At 38.5% G+C, this 26,202-nt stretch overlaps 1 protein-coding gene across 6 annotated transcripts in view; it reads left to right on the top strand.

The window, feature by feature from the left end:
- The window catches only part of UBE3A (ubiquitin protein ligase E3A), a 55,495-nt gene that overhangs the window by 8,242 nt on the left and 21,051 nt on the right, over nt 1–26,202 (top strand). For 3 of the 6 annotated variants that reach the window (XM_075427166.1, XM_075427154.1, XM_075427161.1), the window contains 5 exons: nt 795–862; nt 8,096–8,242; nt 8,782–8,900; nt 12,322–12,366; nt 23,858–24,168. In XM_075427166.1, coding sequence (XP_075283281.1) covers nt 8,881–8,900; nt 12,322–12,366; nt 23,858–24,168 — 376 coding nt within the window. In that variant the 5' untranslated portion in view covers nt 795–862; nt 8,096–8,242; nt 8,782–8,880. Of the gene's footprint in view, nt 1–794; nt 863–8,095; nt 8,243–8,781; nt 8,901–9,597; nt 9,618–12,321; nt 12,367–23,857; nt 24,169–26,202 lie in introns of those variants that run through there. The other 3 variants (XM_075427183.1, XM_075427174.1, XM_075427192.1) reach the window with 2 other exon arrangements.

Here is a 26,202-nt window from a genome sequence, read left to right as displayed (position 1 = left end):
TACGATACTCTGGTAAATGAGTGACTTTACAAAAGGCAGTTACTAGATTTCTTTAGTTCTATGCCTATATGCTGGTTCTTGTCACTTTTTCCCTTGAAATTCATTGTGCTTTTAGGTGTTCATTGAAAATGTTTGGAGTTTTAGTTGTGTATCCCTCAATTATGGCTTCCCTGAAAATGAACAATTTATAGAAAAGCTTATCAAACTTCAGCAGTTTTGTGCAGCCAGGACAAAGATGTTGTTCTATCCATGACTTCTTTTGAGTGTTGGGTGGTTTTTTTCTTATTGTAACTACCAATTCTTTAAAAAAAAAAAAAAGAGGACAGGGACGAGAAGCCTTGCCAGAATCTTCCAGAAGAAGGAAATGGGTATTTGTAATGAATTGGGTGAATGGACTTGTAAAACTCTATTGCATCACTAGAGAGGAAAGAATAGGGAACATTGTGTGTATGGAGTTTCTACTTTCATAGTTTCCCTAACATACTAAGTGTTTTCTGTTGTGGGTTTTTGGTGGGTTTGGTTGTTTTTTTATTTTTCTTTTTTTTTTTTAGTTTGGGAAGTCATAGAATTTAGCTTTAGGTAGTTCTGCAAGGAGCAGGGAGGTGGACTTGATGATTGTTATGGGTCCCTTCCAACTTGAGATATTCTGTGATTCTAAGTATATGTTTCCTTTAGTTGCAAACTTCTGATTAACTGAATGGCCATTCTTGAATGTATTGTTCTGAAGCTGCACTGAATTTCAGATTGGCATGGAGCATAGAGCAAAAACTGAAATGTAGTGTTTTGCATTATAGGTACAAGAACTGTAGAAGTCCACTTTAGAATCTGAAAGAATAAGTTTCTGCAACTCTGGAAAGATATGGTATGTTTATGCTTTCACTTATATTGTATGCGTGCTAATAATCATGATAACAAATATTTATACTTTTGTTCCCTGATTTAAAAAAAACAAGTTGAAAAATTCAGGAAGAAACACCCACAGTCATTTGGCCCACATTTTTTTGTCTGTGATGTCTTACTTAGGCAGAGTTATCTAGAAAACTTGAGTTACTTGGGGTTTTTTTGGAAAGAAATATACACTGATGATACATCATTAATGAATTCCATTTTAATTTGTTTTACAAGCTCAGCATCACACTGCTACCATCCATCTATTTCTCCATGGAAGGGAGAAGAATCAGTGCTGTTTCTTAAAGGTTGTTGTTTTTTTTTTCCCCTTGCCGCTGAGCATATTTATAGTTAGGCGTGTACAGTTTTTAGGTATGACTTGGAAAGTAAGTTCAGTAAGCAAACATCAGTGTAGATCAAATTTGCAAATTGGAATGTTAGGAAATACAGAAATGTGACATTCAATAGCAGTGCTAATGTGAGCCCGTGGCACATGATATCTCTTTTTGTCTGGGCTCTTAAATGTCCAGCCAGCTTAAAAATATATACATGCATTAAAGCAAGGTCAGAACCTTAACTGCTAGTTATTTTAAATTTCCATTTTCTAACTTTATTCTAGTGTACTCCAGTGGAGATATGGAATAACTGTACCGCTGTGTAGTGACTCAAGTTCTGTAGTTTTGCAACTTTGTACATAAAGAATTTTTTAAACTTTTGCATTACTGCATTCATTTTCATGAATGCAGTTATACTGGAAGTTCATTTTTGTAACATATTAAATAGGTCTGTTAATGCGTGTATAGAATTGTATGTAGTTACTTCAACAAATACTTCTAAGCTATGTGTGTACTTTCATTTTAACCACTTAAAATGTGGGGAAGAACTCGGTAACTGCTGATAAAAATTTTATACCCTGTATGTTTATGTCTAGATTTTTCTTTTGAAGATACTTAAGAACATATGTAAAGTTTTGAAATCATTACCTTGCAGAAGAGTTGTTGGGTATATTTTATTTTCTTTGAAGTTCCATGTCATAGAAAGCTATAGACAGGAGCTAAGATTCATTCTAAGCTGAAACTAAATAAAGTGTGTGTTAATTAAAAACTGTAAATCTCTTAAAAAGCCATAATATTACACTATCATAATCCAGATGTTCCTGAGAGAATTGTATAGCTTGGTCCTTTACTCTAGCAGGCATCTGGCAGGTAGTGTATATTCATTTTTGCACCCACAGCACCACTGGGACCACCCGCCTGCTTCTTGCTCCCCAGTTTCAATACCAGTTGTGTGTATGATGGCTCTTCAAATCCAAGCTGTTGCTTTATTGCTGTTATTTCTGCTGGCTGCTTTTTTCTGAATGTTTAACTGCTTGCCGTTGTATGTATGCATGGAGTCTGTGTAACGGTATGCGCTTCATAAATTGATGAACAAGAATTCCTCTCTAATCTCCCCCCAACTTCAGTAATGAATACTAATGGAACATCAGAAAAGCTGAATATTATGCTACAGAATTGCATGATTACTTGGTCTTAATATGAGCTATATATAAACAAATGTGCTGGTGACACTGGAGAATGTGGTGAACAGAAAGGTACTTTACATGGAAGGCTGTGTGGAAGATGAGTGGCAAACGAAAGCAAAATAACAGTGTAAGCAAAAAGACAGATGGAATAAAAGTTTAAATACTAAAGCTGAAGTGAAGCTGTAAAACTTACCTGTTTGGAAAATAACTTAATGTGATACCTAGCCAGTAAAACGAGAGCTACTAAAAGAAATTTAAATAGATGATTGGATTTCACCTCCTGATGTGAGAGGGGCTTTCCATTCATAACTGTGTATGATTTTGGAGGGAGCCTGAAGTAGCAGACATAACTGAAACAGAAGTAAATGGTTCTGCTGCAAAAAGTATTTGGGGGGGGGGGGGAGGTGTAGTGGAAGAAATACCAGCTATGGTCCAAGTGAAAAACACAGAAGCTAATTTCGGCTCTTTCCCTCTTTTACAAAAGTGAATAAAGTACAGTTATGATCTAACCAAAATCAAATGTTGAAGGGAAAACTTAGTGTCCGGAGTTGGGGGGGAGAGGGGAGCAGTTGTAGAAAATGAGAATAATGCACAGGCCTTTAGTTTTGGGGTGGGGGAGGGAATAAGAGCAAGCACTAGACCTTTTTCTGTTACTGTGTGATTTGTGGAGTATTGACATTAAGGCAAAGTAAATGTACAGATATTATGGGATGCAGCTTTTATATGAATCTGTAGTTGATCTCTGTATATTGAGATGCACCAAATTCTGCCTTTATTAAATTCAGTAACTTGCGTTTTTACTGAAGTGTAGATTCCAGAATGGCACCAACTTTAATTTGAAGATAGTAGCAAATTCAGATCCCACCCCAAATAATTTCTTCAAGCATTAATTGTATTTACGATCCTTCATGCTTGCGTTCCTGTTCTAATTTGAGTTTGTCAGCCTTCGGTTGCTAGTTGTGAGGGTTGTATATGCTTTCTTTTAGTTGGAGGATCTTTTTTATGTGTTCTTTCTGTGCTATGAGAGAACTTGGTTTCTTCCAGTGTCCGTATTTATGAACTTGATTAACTTCGAACTCTTTCCATTATCTAATCGTAAGGCACTTTCTGCTGTCTTTGTGCTATCTTTCTGGCTGTTTTCTGATACTTCTGGAATATTTTTGAACAATATTGAATAAGTGAAGAATGGGGCTCAGGTTTTGAACATGTCTGAAGTACTTTGTGCAGATGAACAGGTGCCTTTCCAGGAACCCTATATGAGTTGTATCTGTCATTCTAGCTGTAGTACTAGGAGCATGTGTGTGTGTGCTCATCAGCTGTGACTGCCTTAGTCACTTTAGGTTGGCATTTTCCAGGATAGAACCCAATTCTTTTGGTCTTCTGACTATGTGATTTTGTATTTGTTGTTCTTAGTTGAATGGTTTGGTTTACCAGGCAGTGGAAAAAAATTCTTGCAGATGTTTTTTTGCAACTTCATTAGGATTTATGTAATCAGGTTTTATTTGTGGCTGTTTTTTTTTTTTACTTTTGGATCGTTGGTAATTTGACCTCCTATTAGTTGCATGAAGAAAACTTCTGGAATCTTATGTCTTTTCATGTTTTCTGTGTTGGAAGCAGCACGTGGGCAACAAAAGCAATTGATGTTTCCAACCTTATCAGGAAATAGTCTCAAGCATGCCTATTACATCTTTTTTTTTTTTTTTTTTTCCTTCCTGCGAGCAACAGTTAAAGTTGAACTTAGGGATTTGGTGAATATTCTACAATTTCCTCCAGGCCACTTGAGGAATCAATCTCGAGTTATAAAAGGCCAGTTTGTCTATTAGTTGGCAGTTCCTTTTTTTGAAGCAGTGAGCTAGCATGCATAGTTCTGAGGGCACCTTTTACTGTATAGACTGTCAGTTTCATCATGGTACTGAAAGTTATGCAGGAAGTGTATCAGATTTGAGAAGAGCATTCATTCTTGGGGGATTCAGAGGGATTCTTCAGAAAACGTACAAAAGCTGTCTTTAGTTGTGTCTTGAGAGATGGTTGTTTTTAATTAAGCAACTCAAATTCTGGCACTGGACTGTAAGGAAGCTCATGGCACTTCTTCTGTACAGGTGATTCGCCCCCATTTTCATTAGATCATCTGTCAAAGAGAATCTAAAAAAAGTGGATCAAAGATTTGGGTGGAAACTTAAATTCTTTTGCAAAGGAAACTTAAATTCTTAAAAATACTGTCTCCCAGGGCATGCAACATTCAGTAAGGTCACTAAGAAGTCATAGTTTAAATAAGAAAAGTGTTCCTTCACTCAAGGATCTTCCTAGACCTCATTTACTGTGTGTCATGTGCCACATAGCTGTGCTGTCACAGAAACTGAACACCTGTGCATCAAATAACATAGTGAAAGTAATAAGTATAGGAAATCCATGCAAGTGACAACGTTCAATTAAATGATTTGTAGGTGGAAGTTTTTTGGCTTTATTATTAATTGCTGACAAATAGGTTTTTACATTCTCCATGGCATGGCTTTAGGTTCTGTGTTTGAAACCGGTGGCCCCTCTTCTTGGCTCGTGTTTGTGACTCCAGACTTTGAAGATTAAATGAAACGTGCAAAGAGATCTCGTCAGGCTGTGCAACAATGTTGTTTTCTAGCCCCTTTTTATGCACCTGAACTTGGTTTCTGCCTTCTTTTTCTTTCCCTGATCTATTCTTTATTTCCTCCCTCTTTTTCAGTTGATAGGAACATTCTTTCCAGAAGATCTGTGCTTTTGTCACCTTGGAGACATGGGTGTAGTCTCAAACCACTGCATAAATGTTATTTGTCCTGTTCCCTCTCAATGAGTGCTACTCCATGCCATACAGCGTTCTTCAGATACATGGTTTGAAGGCATGGATCTTGTGTATTGTCTTGCTAATTATAACAGGCATTGCTGTAGTCCTGGTTGAATATACCTCTTGAAAATAGTCCATAGGCAGATGTAGAAGTGTCTGTACTGGAGCTTGTCCAGTCCCAAAGAGCCTCTAGCAGCCATTTCGGGTTTCTCAGACACAATTCCACAGGTACAAACTGTGTTTGATACCTGCAGCTGCTCTGTGTGTCTGTGAAAGCCTAAACTGTAAGCCATGCTAATCAAGACAGTGAAGACCAGAGAAATCTGTCTGAGTAACTCTGTTCTAAGAATAAATATTTGTTGTGGGGCTCCTGTTGCAGGATCCTACCTTCTAGAAGGCAAGTTATATCCAGAGATATTTTGTAAAGGAATTCCTGTGACAGAAAAGCAGCTGGTTTAGGTCAGGTTCCTATTCTTCATAATCCACTTTTTCAAGACGTTAGTCGGTTCATCAGTCTTATTTCCCTTTACTGATCAAGTAGTGTCCTTTGCCTCTCTTACCAATTTTTTTTCTGCCTTCTTTGCATCCGGCAGTCAAAATGCCCTTTGTTCAAACTAGATGTAGAATAAGGAATCTTTGATGGCAGTCTCCTTCACCACCCACCCTGTGTTTCAACATGCTGGACTCTTTGCCAGCAGACAGTACTCTGCTGATGCATCAATGAGTAAAGTTTTAGAAAAATGAATTCTTTCATCTGTGCTAGGGAATCCTTGCCAGTCATACTCAATCCCACAGGAGTGGCAGTAAGGATAGGTATGAAAAGTAGAATGAGAAGGAGATGGAAGGCAAAATAATTCATTAAGATTTCTTGCATCTGGATTGTTGAAAAGTAGCAGGAGATTTTTAGACCCCAGTACAGTAAATCTAGTTCTAAATTATCTTGTAACAGATTAGAAATGCTGCAACTACCTGATTCAAAGCTCTGATCCACGATAAATTCAACTTATACCTTCAAATTTCAGGACAAAACTTAGATGAACTTTAGCTCAGTGAAATTCATCCCAGTTAGGATACTGCCTCTCTTCAGAGCTGCTGTAGATACTATGTTCAGTTGTGTGTTAAATCTCACTAACAGAGTTGGATCTGTGTCAAGCATGGGCACAAACTTTGTCTTGGCCGTGATTGTAGAGCTGCCACCTCAGTGCATATTCTTTAACATTCCAAAATCTGATGTTTTGGAATCCAGCACCAACACTTCATGTGTTCCTGCGCTACTGACAATCGTGTTCATGACTTCTCTCCTCCCATATGAAACAGCCTCAGGAGAACCCTGTTTTACTAAGGTTGCTGTCAGCCTGTTGTTCTAACATGCTTCTATCTGATTGGAAGACTTCTGTGATTAGCTTTTGTCTGTGGTCTGGGTGATACAGGACACAAGTCTGAGTAGGGAGTGATTGTTTCGGTGCACTCCAGAACATGAGCTGATACCTCCAGCGGTCAGACAGAACGTGGGTTTCCAGACCAGTGAGGCACTGGAGGTTACACCACTGTCCTCCTTTGACCAGCATACTAAAAGTTACTTGGACAAAGAGCTAGAAGAAGGTTTTATTTCGAAGTGCATTTTTACAGAGCCATTTCACATCATTTCAGAAAGCAGCAAGAACTTTAGAAGAAAGCACTGCCTTGGAATAGGTATGTGTTTCTTTAAAGCTGAGGCTTGCCTGAAGATGGGCATTGTCAGGTCTTAAACAATCAGAATGCCATAAGCACTGTTTTAAGGCTTTTCTTAGTTTTGCATCAGCGTCTTGGGTTTCGCTGTTTGCTTTTCCGTACAACTAATGGTCAGCAAACATTAATTTGAAAGTCTTTACCCTGTTTGTCATTTAATGTTGACAGATGAGGAACCCTTCCAACTGACTTTTATTCATTGCACTGTGTTCCTGGCATTGACTCAGTTAAACTTTGACAATTTACACTTGTAAAACATGGGTACTAGAGAACCTGTTTTGTTTCAGACGTTTTCAGTAGCCTGCTTCTTTTTTGCTTATGTCAACTGCATTTGTGTTTAGATGAGAAGACTCAGGTATTACTGATGTTAAAATAATTAAATGTCACTTTTTGTATCTCAAGGAACACACCCGATAAAACTAATAAGCATTATTTTGAAAGTAATACAGATTTTGTTCTGTTGCAGAGTTTGTAGCAGAATGGTAAATTGTAGTAGAATGGCAAAAGTGAGCATCTTTTTTGACAAACTTTAGAAAGTCATTGGTCTTGCTTACTGATCAGTGATTGCTCATCAAACCTAAGACCTCACTGAAGGACTTGTGTAATAGGTTGGAGTGAAACACAAGAACTTTCTTTACTGAGACATTTAAAGCTGTCTGTGCTGTTTTAGTATTTGCACCAGATCATGGTGACTGCGGATGTGCCCTCAATAGCTCTCTAGCCTTTGTGCACCTTGCTTCTGTATGAGGCTTCTGCTGCATGGCAGCCTACAAATGTGGGCTTTCATCTGGGTTAGAGCCACAGGAATAAACTGCTCAGATACTGTACAGAGGTCTGTCTTCATAGCTACTGGCTGTTTAGAGAAAGTAAGATAACTTCTTATTTACTACATACAGTAATAACATTTCAATTTTAATCACAACTTTATATTAACAAAAAGTGTATAATACTATTTGTGATCTGAATCTCCATCAGAGGCCTTTTTTCTTTACAGTCTTTGTGCAGTGCACCTGGGAGCTTGGGTGGGAGAGTGAGTGGGGTGAATTGAGTGTTAAGGTTTATGTTTGGAAATATTTTATCAGTTGACTTTAGTTCAGAGTAGATAATAGCAATAGGTAAGAGACTAACTGGTTCCTTTTCAGCCATGGAAGTAATCAGCTGGGGTGGTCCCAGGGCGCTCTGGGCTCGAGTATTGCTGAGTGATCATTGGCTGCCACCTGCGTGACAAAGTAAAGGACCAACCCTTCAATTTGTACCGGTGGAGCCAGATCACGGGAAACAATTGACAGGTAAAATACACTTTTGAAAATTTAAGGGAGAGGAGAGAGTACATGTGGTGTAAACGGAGCAAATAACCTAAAAGATAGGCCACAGATAGCAAAGGTTGCTCCTCTGAAACTTACGTAGCTTCAGCTTGCTTTGTTTTGGGGAGAGGCACACAGCAAAGTGCAAGTTACATGTTGCTCCTCTAGAAATACAGAGCCTTGTTAGGAACCGCTATTGAGTTGCAGCAGGGAAACAAGTAATGGAATTTTATTTTAGTTAGAAATTATAATTCGTATTTACACACATGCTTCCAAATCTTTGAATGCTTGTTGTCTTGATGTTGGGTGCTTTCCACTGGTTTTGTTGTTTTTTAGAGAGGTTAAAAATAAGTTGAATATTGAAGCTCACCAGTGGAGTGTACTATAGTGAGTTACTCTAGAAGTCTTAGAATGCCATTCAAAAATGAACTAATTTTTGTGCAGTAGGTCTTTCTTCTAAGTTTTTTTAGTGGCCTGGCTGTAATTCGTCAGGACTTTTAACTAAAATATTTTTACTTATTTAGAGTTGTTAAGCTTATGCTTAGCCCAGCGTGATACAGGACTGGTGTGACAACTCATTTTTAATCAGTGACTCAAAATTGTGATCACCCTGATGTCACCGAATGGCCACAGCTTGTAAAAGGTAAGTATAAAGTGTATCGTGTTGCTTCTCAGGATCAATTTTAGAATAATGTTTATTTTAAAAGCATTTCATTTGTATGGCTTGAAGTTCATTTTGTAAATAGTATTAAGGTATGTTGCTTGTTTAAGATAATTCAGCTGGCAAAGTTGACTTACCTTTTTGCTTAAAGTGATTTCAAAGCTCACTGAGCTTGTCCTTGCTTGCTGTTTAAAATATGAGCACTGTGGTACTCCGTGGCATCGCTCTTAAGAGTAATACTGTCACTTAAAAGTGTCTTGTGGTTTTTACTGTCATACTGAAATTGTGTATAAATTGTTTAGTATATGTATTTAAGCAATTTGTTCATTTTTTTTGAAGTATTTGTCCAAGAGGCTTGATGATGTTAAAATCTGAAGGCTTGCATACCTTCACTTTTCTATCCTAGAGAGATATAGTGGAGGTAAAAGAAGTGGCTTGCAGAATGGAGAAGTTGCTCCTTGTGGTTTTGGAAGCGAGCCACCATTTGAATTTGCTAGCTCATACTGCAGCATTCAGATTAGTTGGTGTCTTGTGATCAGTATCTACGATCTAATTCAAAGCTGAAATTTGTAAGAGCATTTGCTCTGAGACTTGCTCTGAACAGAACTCTTGTTTCAGATTTTAAGCATGATGAAGGGACGTCTTGCCGTACTATATAGTTGTTTTTCAGTACTGTTGCCTGCTCAGAAGAGTAACAAGGTATCTTGTTTGTAAACAATTGTGTATTGCAGAATAAACAGCTTCTCAACAAACAAGTACAATTTCTGTAATTGGGTTGATTTTCCATGTTGTTTTAATGAGTACTGAAAGCTCATTTGGTGCTTACATTGTCATTTGAAACCTTTTAAAATCCAGTTAAGTGCATTAATAGTTTTGTAAATCATGGTTATGGTAGGTCTGCTCATGTTGTAGGAAACAGTAAGCTGAAGGAATCTGAGATCTGTTTTCTGTAGAGCCACTTACTTAGAGGACCAAAGCTTTTTGACTCAGCTAGGTTTTATTTTTTCTGAACTTTCCTGAAACTTGGTCTTCTCTTACATTACTTGTTTGTCTTACAGAAGAAACATTTTTTGCAGAGTAGCATGTACTAAACTGCACTGTCTGTTCAAAGCCCAGATAAAACTCACACAAATTGTAAGGATAGAAGATTTTGGTTTTACTGATAGCTGTGTTTACATGTCTGTACTGCAAATCACCAGGCTGCCTGTTCACATTCTAAGTTTAAGTGCAGTCTGCTCTTTTTCTGCATTTTTTCCATATTGCTGTGTATTTTAAAGGCTCCAAGTGATTAATACTCTTGGTTTTTTTGTTTTGGCACCACTATTTCACTTGAGTATTCGTATCAACTTAAAGCACTACTCTTACCCAAAGCTTCATTCTATTTCCTATGACTAAAAGATAGCAACTGCCTCAAACTTCCGAGCTCTGTGCTATCAGTTTCTGAAGTCCTGGATGTGATAGAGGAGCTAGCCAGTATGAGTATAATAAACGCTATTCTTTCCACTGCTCCTCAGGTTGTATGGCTTCTAGCACCTACGTGAATAATTAGAAAAAAAAGTAATTGAGGTTCTTCTCTCTGCTACGTATTTCTTTTGGTCACTGGAGTTGAAGGGAAGTGAAATTTTGGCTTGTTTTGTTGTTGAGCGCTATTGTTGTCAGCAACTACCTCATCAGTCCTGAACTTTAATGAGTAAAGGGAACATCATTTGGAGGGAATAAATAGAGACCAAATTTTGGGATTGGGCAGTTTTTGTGTTATTTTCCGGTTAGAGTCTATTTGTATGAGCATGAATAAAAGGTTAGTTGGATAGTAAGTTCAGAATTCTGTCCCTAGTGTCAGTTTAATTTTGTAACAGTGAAATATAAACAAATAACTTCCTGTGTTCTGCATCATCTGTCACTGCATAGTATCCAGCGAGCCTAGGAATTTTAAGTTGTCTGCCAGAAGTGCTTTCTAGGCACTGGGACTGTTAATATAGTACAGTTTGGTAAAATCCAGAAAGTTGCTAAATCTGGTATGTCAGTAAAATAACTAAGATTTTAGTGGAGAATTAGGAGAATAGTCCAGGCTTCAATAGGAGGGACCATCCAGTAAGGTAGCACAATGAAACATAGGAAAAAAGGAGATGTTTCAGGCTACAGATGGAGATTTCCAACAGCATTTAGAATAGTGTAAGTAGTCTTATAATAAATCTAGAGAAACTTAAAAATTCCATTCCTATAAACAAAGATTTTCCTGGTAAAGCTATGGCAAAGCCTGCTTAGCTGTGCTAAGTCCCCTAGCCAACTCTGTTGAAGCCCACAAAGCGAGTTCTATTTGCAGATTTTAGCTCACTTCTGTTTTGAGAAAGCTCTCTCATGAAAGACACTTTTGTTCATATAAGCTACAGAGTTTTACTGTAATGGCTGTGCTGTGTTTCCACTCCTCATACAATATATCCAGCAGGGCAGTTCTGGTCCACTGTACCAAAATCTATACTCAAGTGAAGGTTGTATAATGTTCTTCAGGTTATCATTTCAAGGCAGTTTAAGGTGATAGAAGTCAAAACTGCTGTGTTTGTAGTGCCTTGTCTCCTGGGTTATCTGGCTACAAAGTCACTGGGTAGAGGGAAGTCCCAAAAGGAAGAAAAAAATAAGCTGTCTAAAAAAAAAAAAAAAAAAAATTAAATGTTAACTTCTTGAGTTAGTGCTGGCATAAGGGACAATATGGGAATAAGGAGGAACTGAACAGCTGTAATTTAGCCTACTTAATATGGAACTATACCCCTTAAATTACTCTGTAAATGAAGTCAAAGAGTTTGGCAAGCTGAACACAGATGTTGATTGTGTGTTCGAAAATGCCAGGCCATAATGCCTAATTCTGAATGTCTGACCTGTTGGCTGGAAGGAGGAAACAGGATGCTGCCTGTAACGCTTCTGCTTTGTGAGGTTATGTCCACAAACTCAAGTAGAGAGAGACATGAAGTTTGAAATTCTGTTGAGACCTGCTTCTGAGCTGCTGCTTCTTAGAGTCCAGCTGTGCAGAGAATCTGTTTGTAGCAGTTGATCACAAATAAATTTTGAGTATGTCTTTTGGTTACACAAGTGGTTATGAGGTGCCCTGTGCAACCTGGATATGGAAGTACTGCCAGCAGAGCTCTCCTCTAATGGCTGCAGTTGCGTAAGCTGTGGGAAAAAAATGTGCTGTCCTCCTTGGAGAAATTTGGCTTAACTATATTGTCAGGTTTTATGTTATAACCCGTATTCTAGAGTTTGGTAAAACAAATTAAATGTGCAAGTGCATAATAGTTGATGGTTTTAGTGGCAATAATACATTATCATCACTTCCACCTTTCCAAACTCTTGATATTGTAATGGCTTAAAATAACAAACAGTGCTTAAGGTTTTGTATCTGTATTTGCAGATCACCAGGAGAACCTCACTCTGAAAACATTGAAACTAGCCGAATGTAAGTAAATGAGTGGATGAGTTTGGTGCATCATGTTTACAAGTATTTTGAATGTATGTAACAGTTACTCTTGCACCTGCTTAAAAAAAAAGACGACAAAATCTGAGTAGAACTGTGAAATCGCCTTCTAAAATTTCAAGTTAATATTTTGCTATGGAAGAATAATTTTAAGCATCTGTAGAAACTGTGATGATTCTTTTTTGGGTTTTTTTGACGGGTGAATGGGTTTAAGGGAAAATTCAGAGGTTTAATTTAATGTGAACCAGTAGATGGTAGCATAGTACAGTGTCAGAAATCTTCAGGCCTATCTTCAGACTTGACAGCAGGGGTGTAATTTCTAACTGCTGTTCACTAACATCTTGCATGGGCTTGAAGACACTTCAGTACTAAGGCACAATACCTGCTAATATCTGTTGTGACAAATGGATTGCTGAACTAAGAAAAAAAAGTCTGACTTAATTGAGCAAATTCATCTACTAGTTACTTCTGGAAACAGAAAACTATCTTTCTTTCACAAAACAGTATTCACATAGCATCCTGCTCACAGTTCTGCACCTTGTTTTGATCTGCCTTCATTAGCCAGAAGCCAAGCTTTGCTAGAAGCAGGATTGTGGTAGGCTGACATGTTCATTTCGGCTTCAAATTCAAAACCCTTTTAAAAAAAGAAAAAAGTTGAGACTTCATCTTCTGTGAATTAGCAAACAAAGATTCTTTGCTAGCTATTCAAACTGTTTTGTATACGACTCAAATAGGGAAACCACAAATGCTGCTTTTCTGGCTCACAGCACACGTTCCAAAATAATAGAGGGAGTTGTGGCCCAGTGGTTTGGGTACTGTCTGAGGCTTCAGAAGATCTGGGTTAATTTATTTGCTGCCACAGACTTCTTCCCTGACCTTAAACTGTCTCCTCCACACCCTCCCCCCAAGTGGTCTAGCATTTCACGCACTGTGGGCTGAATGCCAGTGTCAGGATGTTTTGCATGCTAGGGAATAGTGTGAATTGCCCAAGGACTTCTCTGCTGTAGCTGCCCAACCTGGGGAAGAACAAAGCTGGGGTGAGCCCCTTCACGTTGGACTGCATACCTAACCTCAAAAGTGATGAGAAGGAAACAAGGAACGCTTTTCTCATGTGTTTTTGGCAATTCACTGCAGTCAAGTCTTCTTTTCCACTAGGAGCATTTCTCCTGGGGTGACAAATTTGCCTTTCCCTTCTCATGCCATCTGTTACAGAAGTGCTGTCCAGCTGCTTTCTTGGGAGTACAGGTTGCAGGGATCCAGATCTGAGAGATGACTGTCTGTCCGTATGTGGACATGTGTTTGAGACAGAGGTTGCAGGGCAAAAACCATGCTATAGTCTCGTTGCTACAGTGGCAGCCCCTGCTGCATTGTGTTTTATTGTTGCTGCAGAAGTTGAGTTGTGTTCTTTTGTTTCCTTGGCCTAGCAAAACAAGAGGCATCAGGCTGTAGACAACTGTGGATATTGTCAGTTGGACTACTGCTTTTTACACATTGTACGGAAAGATGTGTCAGAGGCAAGGATCTTGGCTAGTGTGAAGCAAAGACTCTGTAAGGACCTGTGGTAAATCAGGAGGAAAAAGCAGTACAACTATTTTTCCTTCCAGCAGTTTGAAAGGTTTTTTTTGTGTGTGCGTTTTATCTTCCTGAAAACTCAACCCGAAAAAAAATAATCTGCAGTAGCAAGCTTTTCTGTGTGAAAGCTGAATATATATTTTTTTTTTTTTTTTTTTTGTGCTGAACGATGTCAGAGTTGCCTTAACTATGTAGATTTCAGGTATCTGTCTAAAATAGATGCAAGTCAGTCAAGCTCTAGGGATTCACGTATTTGAGTAGTAATTATACAGTATTAATGCATGGTATACTTGCAAAACTAAATTTTTTAAAACTGTGTCACAGTGTGTTGTGTACATCACCTATTACAGAGAATTTCTGTAATCCTGCTGCATCGTTGCTCTTGCCATGTAAGATGGAATGGTAGGCTGAGTAATACAGTATGACCTGCAAGCCTACTGTGTAGCTAAAATAGTTACTATGTTATTTACATGCCTATAATTCATTAGTAAATGCAGGGACTTACACAAGTGTTTTGCTATTTGCACAATGAAAGGTTAAGTTGTTTTTGCTCTGGTTGGCAGATGTAATTGCTTTATTTGTTTCTGTGTTTTGCATTGCAAGGCTCTATACCAGGAGCATAGTCACATATTTTTCATATGTGTGAATTAAAATAAATTTTTAAAAAAATCTACTGACTCTTTCAGACTCTTAGCAGCAAATGCTTCCATGGATAAGTTTTGCTTACCCAAGCTTTTCAAATTCTGGCTCTATGTGCAATGAACATCTTGATGCTAGCTCAGAGTTTGGAGTCTATTTCCCTTAGCATTCATTTAAGTCTTTGAATTTTTAAGATCAGCATCTTCTCCCGTCTGCTCCTGTCATAGGTCTGCATTAATTTTCAGCTTCGATGAGTATAACTTTCTTAAAACCTCTTTAGCACTAAATTACATAATTTTTAATTGTTTACTTTAACACTAAATTGACTTCTTATCAGTTCATGTATTTTCACTCTGTGTATTGTATGTTGTCACATATCAAGGCACAGGTTTGGATATTCTGATGCGGTGGCTTTCTGTGCATTCATTCATCTTTGCTTCTTTCTGTTTTTGAGAATGGGATGCTTTGCAATTTTGAAACTTCTCTCTTTCTAAAGTCGTTGAACACACACCACACACACACACACACCCCCTCCCTGATTTAACATGGTGTTACAGTTGCATTTGATGTATAGTTATCTTACATTGGAGTAGATTTGATAACTGATTTGTTTCCCTTGAAAAAATGGCAGAATGAAAATTCTGCAGTAGCCTCAAAACATGACTGAAAAACAAATTACAACCATTGCAAATATATACAGTAGCTGTATAAGTATGTTTCATGATGCATATTTTCAGGTTGCATCCTAGTGCTCTCTCTTCATGGAATGCCTTAAATTACTTTCCTCATAGTTGAAAACACAGGTGGATTTGCATAACATAACCACAGGACATGCTGATCATGGCCTCTATATCAAACCTTGCCACATACTGGTATTTTTTCTGGCATTTGCTGCTTGTTTTATTGGAAGGAAATTCTTGGAAGGAAAAGATGTAAGAAGTATGTTTACATATACCTGCAGCCTTATACTGTGTTGTACTGTGATCTGGCTAGGGTGAATTAAAAAATGTCTTCAGAGTCTCTTGCAATGCATCGTTTAGCCAGGCAGTGATTTACCTGAGGAAACTTCATCAGTTAGTAAGACTGCATTGCCTCTATTCAAGAATTACTACTTTCTTAAATTTAGCAACTAAAGTTACAATGAAGTGTCTGTTTTACCTTTGCTTTGAAGAGCAAAAGGGCAGTAAGATAAACTGATTGAATTTTGTAATGATTTGAAAGAACGGGAATTCTAGATTTTGCACTAGAAAATATAACTGAAGCAAATGCATTATGGACCTTGGTTCCCATGGAGCTTGGAGGATGCTCTGAATTTACCAGTTAAAATAAACAGAAAGGAAGCTTAAAGAGGAGATCTTTCTCTATGGAGCTTCCTAATCCACAAATGCTACGCTGTTCTTAAACTGGAAACTCAGATGTTTAAGTCTTATGATCCATGTTATTTGCACTTAGTTTCTACATGATCATGTTCATCCCTCTAGGACAGTGTCATGCAGAATGAACTTGTAGTAAAAGAACGCTGTCATGGAAACCTAATTTAAAAATAGTGTTCTGGAGATTTTAATAACCTGGAAACAGAGTTGTGTGAGTGTCCCTTTCATGCACTTGGCCTCTTTTCTTCAAGTTGTAGAAGGAGTGTACAGGGTTGATCAGCATTTAGGTCTCTTCAGGTCAGTCTTACATATTGCAATGGTCAGTCGTCGTCTTATATCAGTATTTTTATCTGAAATAGTTTGTCTCTTATATCACACTTTCTACTGAAACACTCCGGTTGTCCGCAAGTAGACTATTGGGATCAGTGTCTCCAAGTTAGTGTCTATATCTTTTGATCTCTCACTGCAGTGCTAATGTTAATCTCCTTTTTTTGGTTGGGGTGCTGATCAGAATACGGTGTATAAATTTCACACTTGACAAATTTAAGCTTGTTCAGTAGAGTACAACATGAAGTTTAATTGTACTTGCTGGAGTGCCAGGACTTCTTTAACCAAGGGGAAACAACGTGGAAGGTACTAAAGAATACATATTTTGCTTAGTATTTGATTAAAATATTCATTATTTGTTTTGTCCTGAATATAAAAGACAGGCTGAAAGATTCCTGCAAGTATGTGAAGTTACTGTCGTTTTTGTTTCTTACCAGTAAAGGCAAAGTTGGTTTTATTGTGACCTCATAGCCAGTACAGAGTATTAGAGTTTAGGACTCCTTATCTGATAGTTTAAATTTGGAGAACTGTTGAAATGTTTTGTGTGGTTTGATATGATTATTCTTTGGAAGTTTAACAGCTGGTAACAGTTGTGTACTTTTTTCAAAATTACAAAAAATAAATTTGTTCAAAGAGTAAGATCTTGCAAATCTATAGTCAGTCCTAAACTTATTAGTAAGTTCATTCCAGCGGTAATTCAAATTACTTTTTCTTTGTGGTGAAATAGATTTATGGGCTTTTTTTATGAAGGCTATATTTCTCCCTGCCTTTTCAAAAGGCACTGATTCTATAAACATGAATATAATATCTAAAATAGTCAAGTATGTTTAGTCATTACCATTCACATGTGTGGATTGCTTACAATAATTCCCTCAATAATTGTGTCCCAATAATCAGTTATTTAATGGCTTCAGGCCGGGGGGGTGGTGGGGTGAGTCGTGGAAACTGGGGATTTTTCCTGAAATCGCTTAGCTTGAGAAGCCAGGGTACAATTGATGCATTATTCATCTCTCAATTTTTTGGCTAATTGAATGTTGGAGGGAGCACGTAGGTGACAGGGCACTGCATGCCTTCTTAAGAAGGACTGATAGGAACCAGGGTATGAAACCAGTTGGTCTGTGGAATGACGTTATCTATATACAGTCCTGGAGCTAAGAACCTGCAGAGGAAAGGGTGGTAATGAAGGGTGCATTTCCAATAGGATTGTAGCGAGGTAATTTGTCTGAGAGACATGACTGAGACGTGCTGACCATGTTCTTGACCCCCTCTCTCTAGCTGTTTTTCTGTATTGCTCCATAAAGCCAGGGCAATTTTTCTGTTCTCAGGTTTGCACTTCTGAGGAAGTGCCGTGTCTGACTTTGGCAGCACATGGTGTTCCTGGAGGCACAGTGTATCTATAATAAGTGGAGGGGGAGGGAGGTCCCATGAGTGAAGCTGGTATGGTCCAAGGGGGTTCACAGTCTGTACCCCAGCTGTTGGAGCCCACCACACTGGAAAGAGCGAGGTTTGGAAAACGCGAGCTCTGTGCGCATGTGCACTTGCGCATGTACATTTGCTGGGGTGCCAGTGGATGAGGCAGGCAAAAGTTGGTTTGCTATTAGTACTGAAAAAACCTCTTCCCTGCTTTTTTTCCTAACCAAAAAGACAAACATAAATTTTCCTCTAGTTTCCATGCACGTTAATACTTTTGTTGGGTTTTTTTTGTGTTAAGAAAACAGTTTATGAACATTTTGGCACTTCTGAATTCCTAATAGTTTTATTAAAACACGGTGTTGTGAATTTCCACTTATTAAAATTGGCCAGCTTGAAGCAATGTGAGACTTCTGTGTAGAAAGAACATAAAAGGTGATGTATCCTAAGCAGAAACCATTCAGAAATATCTCATTTCATACTGATATTTCCAGAGAAATATGAAACCTTTATACATATTTCTAAACTTAAGGTAAACTTAAAGCAAAAAATGATGCATTTATGCGGATATTTTTAACTTCAGGCAGGTTTTGAAACGTGGATGAAAATTCTTTGCTTTGTAGGTGAACTTTAGAAAAGTCTGAAGCATCTAATTCTTTAAAATTCCTCAGATGTTTAAACTTCTGATTGTCACAAAAGATTCCTTTCTGTAGCATTTCTCTGTATTTAGTTTAAGATACTTGAGAAAAGCGAATTAGATGCTGTTACATAGGAACTTTAGAACCAGTGCACTCAAATCTCTCGTTTTGTATATGTTTTAGACATTCAAATATTACTTTACGACCCAAAATGCAGCCCACTGCACCTTTGCCTAAGTATCTAGAAGGGCAGAGGCTCAGTGGTGTGTGTTTCTAGTGATACTCGACAGTTTTGGCAGCATCTAAATTACAAATGCGAGGTACTTGTTATCTGGCCTTTTATTAAAGAACAACTTAAAAGCCTAAAGGCACACATTTTTTCTTTAAGTACTGCAAAAGTAAGTCAGTGAATATGAAATTCTTTTTAAACAGAGAACTGTGGTTGTGAAATTGTTGGACTTTGGGGAAGGAAGATGATGTATTTTAGGTGCCTCTCTTCCTCCCTGAAGTAGTGCGTCTTGCTTGAGGCGGTTATATACGGTGCACTGTGTAGGAGGTTACCCTTACAGCATAAGGATATGCCTGTGATATGTCTGCAAAATGTTTGCAGCTGTAGCCACACCAGTGCAGTTTCATATTCAGATGTGCAACAGCAGTGTGAGTCTTTGCAAACATATATGCAAGTCAGTCACTGAAGCCTTAGCTACCCTAGAAGGTGTCTGTGTGCTGATGTACAGTAAACTAGTCACTAAGTTAATAAGGGACTAGTTATTCTCCATTAGATCCCTGTACAGGAACTTAAAGGGAACTGCAGTCTTCACTTTATAGCGTGAGCTAAGAATAGAGAGTGTTACCTCGCTTGATGAACCAGTTTTAATACCTCAGGCTGAGAACTTAAGTTTTCTGAATACTAAATGAGCAAGGGAATGGAGAAAGAGATCAAATTTTCACGTCTGGAGAATGTAGAATGTATGCTACTTTTTTTTTTCCTGAAGAATATAGGAAATGTGGGCTGTTGGCACTGGACAGTAGTGATAATCCCTCAAATAACCTGACAGGAGTGTGGTATGGAATATCTTGCTGTTCTGTAAAATCACACATTGGCTTACTCAGAACTGCATTCTTTCGAAGTGCTTTTGTGGATGAACTTCAGTAAAGATAGCTCTCGTGGAAGGCTCCGTAAATTCTGTTCTACCTTCTTAGGTCTGTATCCTCACTTTGTCTCCAGCTCTTTTATTTACTTAAATAATTTATCTGAGGCCAAGTCAAAAGTCTGCAGAACAGCTGCTGGGGAGAGGTGGGGGGAAATGCTAGAACTGTTGTATTCTAGTACTGTCGTACTTGTATTGTTTGCTTCAATAGTTGATTTAAAAAAAATAATCTAGCTTTCAGTCGGACCTTCTGCCTCTAACAGAATTTTTCAGAACTTCAGTCAGTGACTCTGACCATGTGTCAAAATGAAAATGATTGTACAAACAGCATTATCATAGGCATGGCACAGTTTAAGAAGTAATTGGTAGTTAAATATTGGAAGCAAAAAATCTTGAGTCCTTCAAGTTACATCTTAGAGACAAGTCAGCTTAGCTTTGTCTCAGATATGACCTGATTAAGGTGGAGTGTTGTTTAATGTGATAAAATGTGTTGTTAATATATCAGTGTTTATACATTGAAATAACTTTATTCAAACTAGGTGTTATGTAAGCTAGAAAGGTGTGCATGCCTCTTTAAGACTAACAAATTTTCCCGTTGGAAAACATAAGTTCTCTCTTCATAGGGAATTGGTCATCTTTTCACAATATCAGCTTTTCTCAAAATACCTAATCTAACAACTCTAGCTGCTTTAGGTAAATAAATAAATACACACACACTCTCCTAAATATATACTTAGCACAACTCCAAGAAATAAACCATATAACATTCATAGGTGTATTACACAGGTCAGAAAACACAAAAATTATGGCAAGAAACTTGTGATCTACGTGTAGACTGCAATGGAGAATTGAGATGGAAGGAAAATGTGATGAGGAAGGATTAAGTTAAAATGGTAATGTGTATATGAAATAACTACTGTTTTGCATGCACTGTGGAAAACCTGGTCAGTGAGAGGGAGGAAAATTAAAGGAACACTAAGATGCAACTTGAGTTGGAGCTTTCATGACAACATTAAGGCAATGCATAGGAGAGGCTGCAAGAAGAGTCAATAAGGAGCATGTTGGTGAGACAGGTGGCTGTAGCTCAGGTGTAAAAATTCAATACTAATAAAGAAAGGCTTTCACATTATAGAATCATAGAATGGTAAGGGGTTGGAAGGGACATTAAAGATCACTTGGTTTCAACCCCACTGCCATGATCAGAGACATCTTCCACTAGACCAGGTTGCTCAGAGCTCCATCCAACCTGGCGTTGAACACTGCCAGAGAGAGGGCATCCACAGCTTCTCTGGCAACCTGTTCCAGTGTTTTACTAACCTCATGGTGAAGAGTTTCTTCCTAATATCTAATCTAAATCTGCCCTCGTTTAGTTTACAGCCATTCCCCCTTGTCCTATCACTGCACACCCTTGTGAAAAAGTCACTCTCCATCCTTCCTGTAGGCCCCTTTCAGGTGCTGGAAGGCTGCTCTAAGGTCACCCTGCAGCCTTCTCTTCTCCAGGCTGAACAGCCCCAACTCTCTTAGTCTGTCGTTGTAGGAGAGGTACTCCAGCCCTCTGATATCTTTGTGGCCCTCCTCTGAACCCGCTCCAACACATCCATGTCCTTCTTGTGTTGGGGGCTCCAGAGCTGGACGCAGGCGAGAGCGGAGTAAAGGGGCAGAATCCCCTTCCTCGCCCTGCTGGCCACGCTTCTCTTGATGCAGCCCAGGCTACGGTTGGCTTTCTGGGCTGCAAGCGCACATTCGTGGTTCATGTTGAGCTTCTCATCCAGCAGTACCCCCAAGTCCTTCTCCTCAGTGCTGCTCTCGAGCCACTCTCTGCCCAGCCTGTACTTGTGTATTGGATTACCCCGACCCATGTGCAGGACCTTGCACTTGGGCTTGTTGAACTTCATGAGGTTCATGCAGGCCCACCTCTCCAGCCTGTCAAGGTCCCTCTGAATGGCATCCCTTCCCTCCAGCATGTCAGCCACACCACTGAGCTTGGTGTCGTCAGCAAACTTGCTGAGGGTGCACTCAGTCCCACTGTCCATGTTGCCGACAAAGATACTGAACAGCACCGGCCCCAGTACTGACCCCTGAGGCACACCACTCGTCACTGGTCTCCACCTGAACATCGAGCCATTGACTGTAACTCTTCGAGTGCATCCATTGAGCCAGTTCCTTATCCCGCAAGTGGTCCATCTGTCAAATCCATGTCTTTCCAATTTAGAGACAAGGACATCATGCGGGACAGTGTCGAATGCCTGGCACAAGTCCAGGTAGATGATGTCAGTTGCCCGCCGTTTGTCCACCAATGCTATAACCCCATCATAGAAGGATACTAAGTTGGTCAGGCACGATTTGCCCTTTGTGAAGCCATGTTGGCTGTCCCCAGTCACCTCCTTGTTATCTATGCGTACCTGCTTACAAATGATGGTATTTCATATTCTAAATCTGAATGTCTGGAATGATTGGAAGTAAAGAATGATTAGCGTATGAAATCTTGGCATTCAGAAATAGATGTCTGTGAAACCATGTGGTGGTCTAAGCTGTACTAAAACCCTGCTGTTTTTTTAAAGCCTCTGTACTAAAAGCTAAAGTGTGAAAGAAAAGGTAAAAAAGCATACATGGAGAGAGGCAAATTTTCCTAAGTCTACATACAAAAATTTGAGAGACTAGAATTCTTTCCTAGGATCAGAATACAAGAATATAATTCCTTGTTCATATAGTAGTGGGTTTGACGATATTGCTAGGGCTGCTTTATTTTTTTTTATGGTCTTCCACCTCTGGGTCAAGGTGCCAGGGAAACTTTTCAGCTTTTTCGTCTTGGAACACACTGGGGCATTTGGAAGGTCAGGTAGATACTGAGGTAATGGTTTTCTTTGTAAGAATAGTTTTCTGGAGCAAAGTTGTTATTGCAAAGTTGTTATTACTGAATAAGATACACCTCAGTAGTTACTTTCGGAACTTGGGGACATTTCCCCTTCTGAAGCACCTGCGTTGAAACTGATACTTAACCAGCTGGTATTAACAGTTAGGTGCAGCAAGTGCTAAGTAGTACCAGTGGGTCTAGTACTTCAGTTCTCGAGTACTTGTTCTATGGAGGTATTTAAAAGACACATAGATGCGGAGCTTAGGGACATGGTTTAGTGATGGAATTCAGTGTTAGGTTAATGGTTGGACTCAATGATCTTGACGGTCTCCTCCAACCGAAATAATTCTGTGATTCTGTGCATCAACATTGCAAAAGGCAACTTTAAGTTAATATCACAATTTCTAGTTAAAATCTTGCTTCCCATGTTCTAATCTCTGTAGTACTATATCACTGAAGTTTGATTAAAAGCCTGCATGTTACACCTAACCAAAACGTTTGAAATGTTTCATGGTTTGTATTTTTTGTTGATAACTCCTTTTCTTAAATGAAATGAAGGTTTGGGGGTTTCTTTCCAAAATGTGGTCAGATATGGTGCTCTTGGTGCTGCATGCGGCTTCTGTCTCAGTTACATGCATCTTTCCGGCGATTTCTTTATCATTTGCATGTTTCTGTAAAAGCCTGTGACTATTTTTAATTGCCAGTTATATTTTCTTGTGTGTGTCTATATAGTACTGAGCACATTGACTTGTATAGAGAGACAGTTGTAATTCTTCAAAATTGCAGGAGAAAGGGGACTATTTGGCAAAATAGTTTTTTTAGGCAACCATATATGTTATTAAGCTGAGGAGAGAGATATTCAGCCTTGAGCTCATCTTTCATCGTGGTTTTGTCAGCAGTTTAATGAACCGAGGAATATTCTTCGTATGGATTTAAGAAGACTAAATATCTGATAACTTAGTCATCTGGAATCTTATTCAAAAATGATTTAGATTTTTTTTAAAGGGTTTATATCCTATTGGTGTAGTATTGATAGTGTTACTAAATTAATGCCTGAATCGTTTGTATTTCATGCTTCTTCCCTCTGTCAGTGGCAACCGTACCTCGGTACTATACATCAGACTCAATCACCTGTGTGAGATCCAGTTCTGTTTCAATTGCAGCCTTGCTTTGCATCTAAATTGCTCTTTCTTTCAGTGACAATTGAGATTGTTCAGAACTGAACAAGACTGTGTCCACTGTAACACTAGAATATAAAGCTGAAAACTGCATAAACAGGATTTGCCTTTCACTTACATAGGACCCACAAATTAAATTGTGTTAAATATATTTGCATTTGTCAAGATGAGAATCCTGCATTTAAAAAAAATCTCCTGATGTGTCATCTCTGACACAGAAATCTTGTGTTTCAGTGCCTGACTAATCTCTGCCTTGCTGATGCTTTTGAATGAGCTTTGTATATGAAAGCACTACTAATCCTTGTACTTACTGTTTGAATGTTTGCTACAGGAAGCGAGCAGCTGCAAAGCATCTAATAGAGCGCTACTACCACCAGTTAACTGAGGGCTGTGGAAATGAAGCCTGCACGAATGAATTTTGTGCTTCCTGTCCAACTTTTCTCCGTATGGATAACAATGCAGCAGCCATTAAGGCCCTCGAGCTTTATAAGATTAATGCAAAACTCTGTGATCCTCATCCCTCCAAGAAAGGAACGAGCTCAGCTTACCTAGAAAACAATTCCAAAGGTGCCCATAACAATTCCTGTACTGACCGAAAAATGAACAAGAAGGAGATGCAAGGCCCAAGAGATGACTTTAAAGGTAAGATGCTATTTAGAATTTTCCTAAAATAAACACATTTAGTATCCATGAGTAAAAGCCTACAGAATTGACTGTGGTGGTGTTCTGCTGACTGAAGTAAAATGTAATACTGGGCAATCAAATATTTTACTATGGATTCTGAAATATGGCTGCATTATTGCTGAACACTGATTCCAAATCTGGGCCTTTAACACATCTGTTAAAATCCACATGCATTTGTTGCTCTCTGAGGTTACTGGTTTTGCAAATGTGGAGAGTTTAAGTGCTGTTGTATGACTGCTTTAGTTTCACTAGTTTCGTAACTCTTCTGTAGTTAATGAGTTATAAAAGTTATACTTTAACTAACTCCAGATTCTATGTTAAGAAACATAAGATGAACAAAAAATGATACAGTGGATGATAGGCAATACACCTACCAAGATCAAAAAATTTTAGTGATTTCTGAGCCAGCGTATGAAAATTAAATACTGTTTTGTATGTCTGTTCTAACTTCTGTTTAGCATTTCAAACTCTCTAGAATAATAAATACATACTACAATTCTAGTTGTCACCAAAACCTGTGATGCAAACAGAAATCACAAGCTAAATGAAATTAAAGCCATTAAACTTTGAGCAGACCTTTTTTAAGTATTGTTGCAAGAAGTTGTATAAACTTAGTTTCACCTCCTTTAGTTAAGATGAACAAATCTGAACTGTTTACAGCAAAGAATTAAAAAGCCCTACAGGATCAGTAATAAGACATAGTACTGTGTTATAAGGGACCTAAGATGCTCCAGTCAATACCTGCATCAGTTCGTTCTTTATCTGATGCCAAGGATAAATTTGTCCCCAAATTATTTATGACCTGAGTAAGCAGAGAGGCAAACAGCAGGGAGAGGAGAAGGGGAGCCAGTGTAGTGTTAGAGAGGTAAGAGGCACATTAGGTCTGTTTGATTTGTCTCTTGGTTTTGTGTATTTTTAATGGAGGTTTGCACATACAGGATTTTCCTCCTTCTCTCTGACCCTACTGTCCTCTCTCCCCAAGATAGATACCTAAGGGTTTTCTCAGCCTATCTCCAGAGACAGTCTGTTCTCTAAAGCAATGGCTCAGACTTCATCTGTTGGAGCATCACAAGTATTGACCTGTCATTGTAGCTGTATGGACAGAGAGCATTGTTGCGTTCTTAAAGCCCATCTGAGACTCTTACCTTTGGAATTGGACAATGTCTAAGGAAACTAGCTCTCTGAAATTGTTTAAGATCCATCTGGAGCAACAGTTACTGGGAAAACTGCAGTTAAGGTTTAAGAAAGCGAAGGAAAGGATGTGCAGTTTATTTTTATGCTTGGTGTAGGATTGAAAGTTCTAAATAAATTGAAAGAAATCCCTTCAGAAAGAATTACTGAAATTACTTTTCTGTAGTGCTAAGCCTTAAGACTTCTTCCTCTTTGGGGAAAAATGTATCTGGAGGCCATTGTCAGTGTCTCAGTAATATCTTTAATGCCAGTCCAAAAAGAGCAAGGAAATAGAAAAATTGTAAATATATAACAAACATGGGTTACAAATGTAGTCATATATACAGTGAGCCATTTCAAAAGAAAGCTGTTTTCAGCTTTGATCACCAAAATGTTAAATTGAGAACAGAGGAGGTTAGTGGACAGTCAGAGAACACACAGTAATAACAAAGCTTCCATAAGACATAATGAAAAGATAATTAATAAATTTGCTAATTAGGGAGTGTGGTGTTGGCAATATATAAATCACATGCAGTCTTTTTCACAGTCGATAATCACTGCTTAAGCTTGACTTCATGTGCAGATTTGTCATGGAGTATTACTGAGAACAAGCTCTGAGGGGAGATATGTTTACTTTGCTGGATCACATAGTTGTAATCAAAAGAGTAAGAGGAGAAGGCATGTAAAAGCTCACACATTCAGACACAAGTCAGCTAAAATTGACTTGAGTTAAAAGAAAGCTTTGCGTAACGTTTGCTTTTCTCCAGCTGTTCTCACTGCTGTGGATTAAAAATGGGACAGACCATTATGACAACTTAGTTA

The sequence above is a fragment of the Opisthocomus hoazin genome, chromosome 1, assembly GCF_030867145.1.
Source record: "Opisthocomus hoazin isolate bOpiHoa1 chromosome 1, bOpiHoa1.hap1, whole genome shotgun sequence".
NCBI lineage: Eukaryota > Metazoa > Chordata > Aves > Opisthocomiformes > Opisthocomidae > Opisthocomus > Opisthocomus hoazin.
The sequence above is the reverse complement of the archived record's forward strand: the minus strand, read 5'-3'. Positions and strand labels throughout refer to the sequence as shown.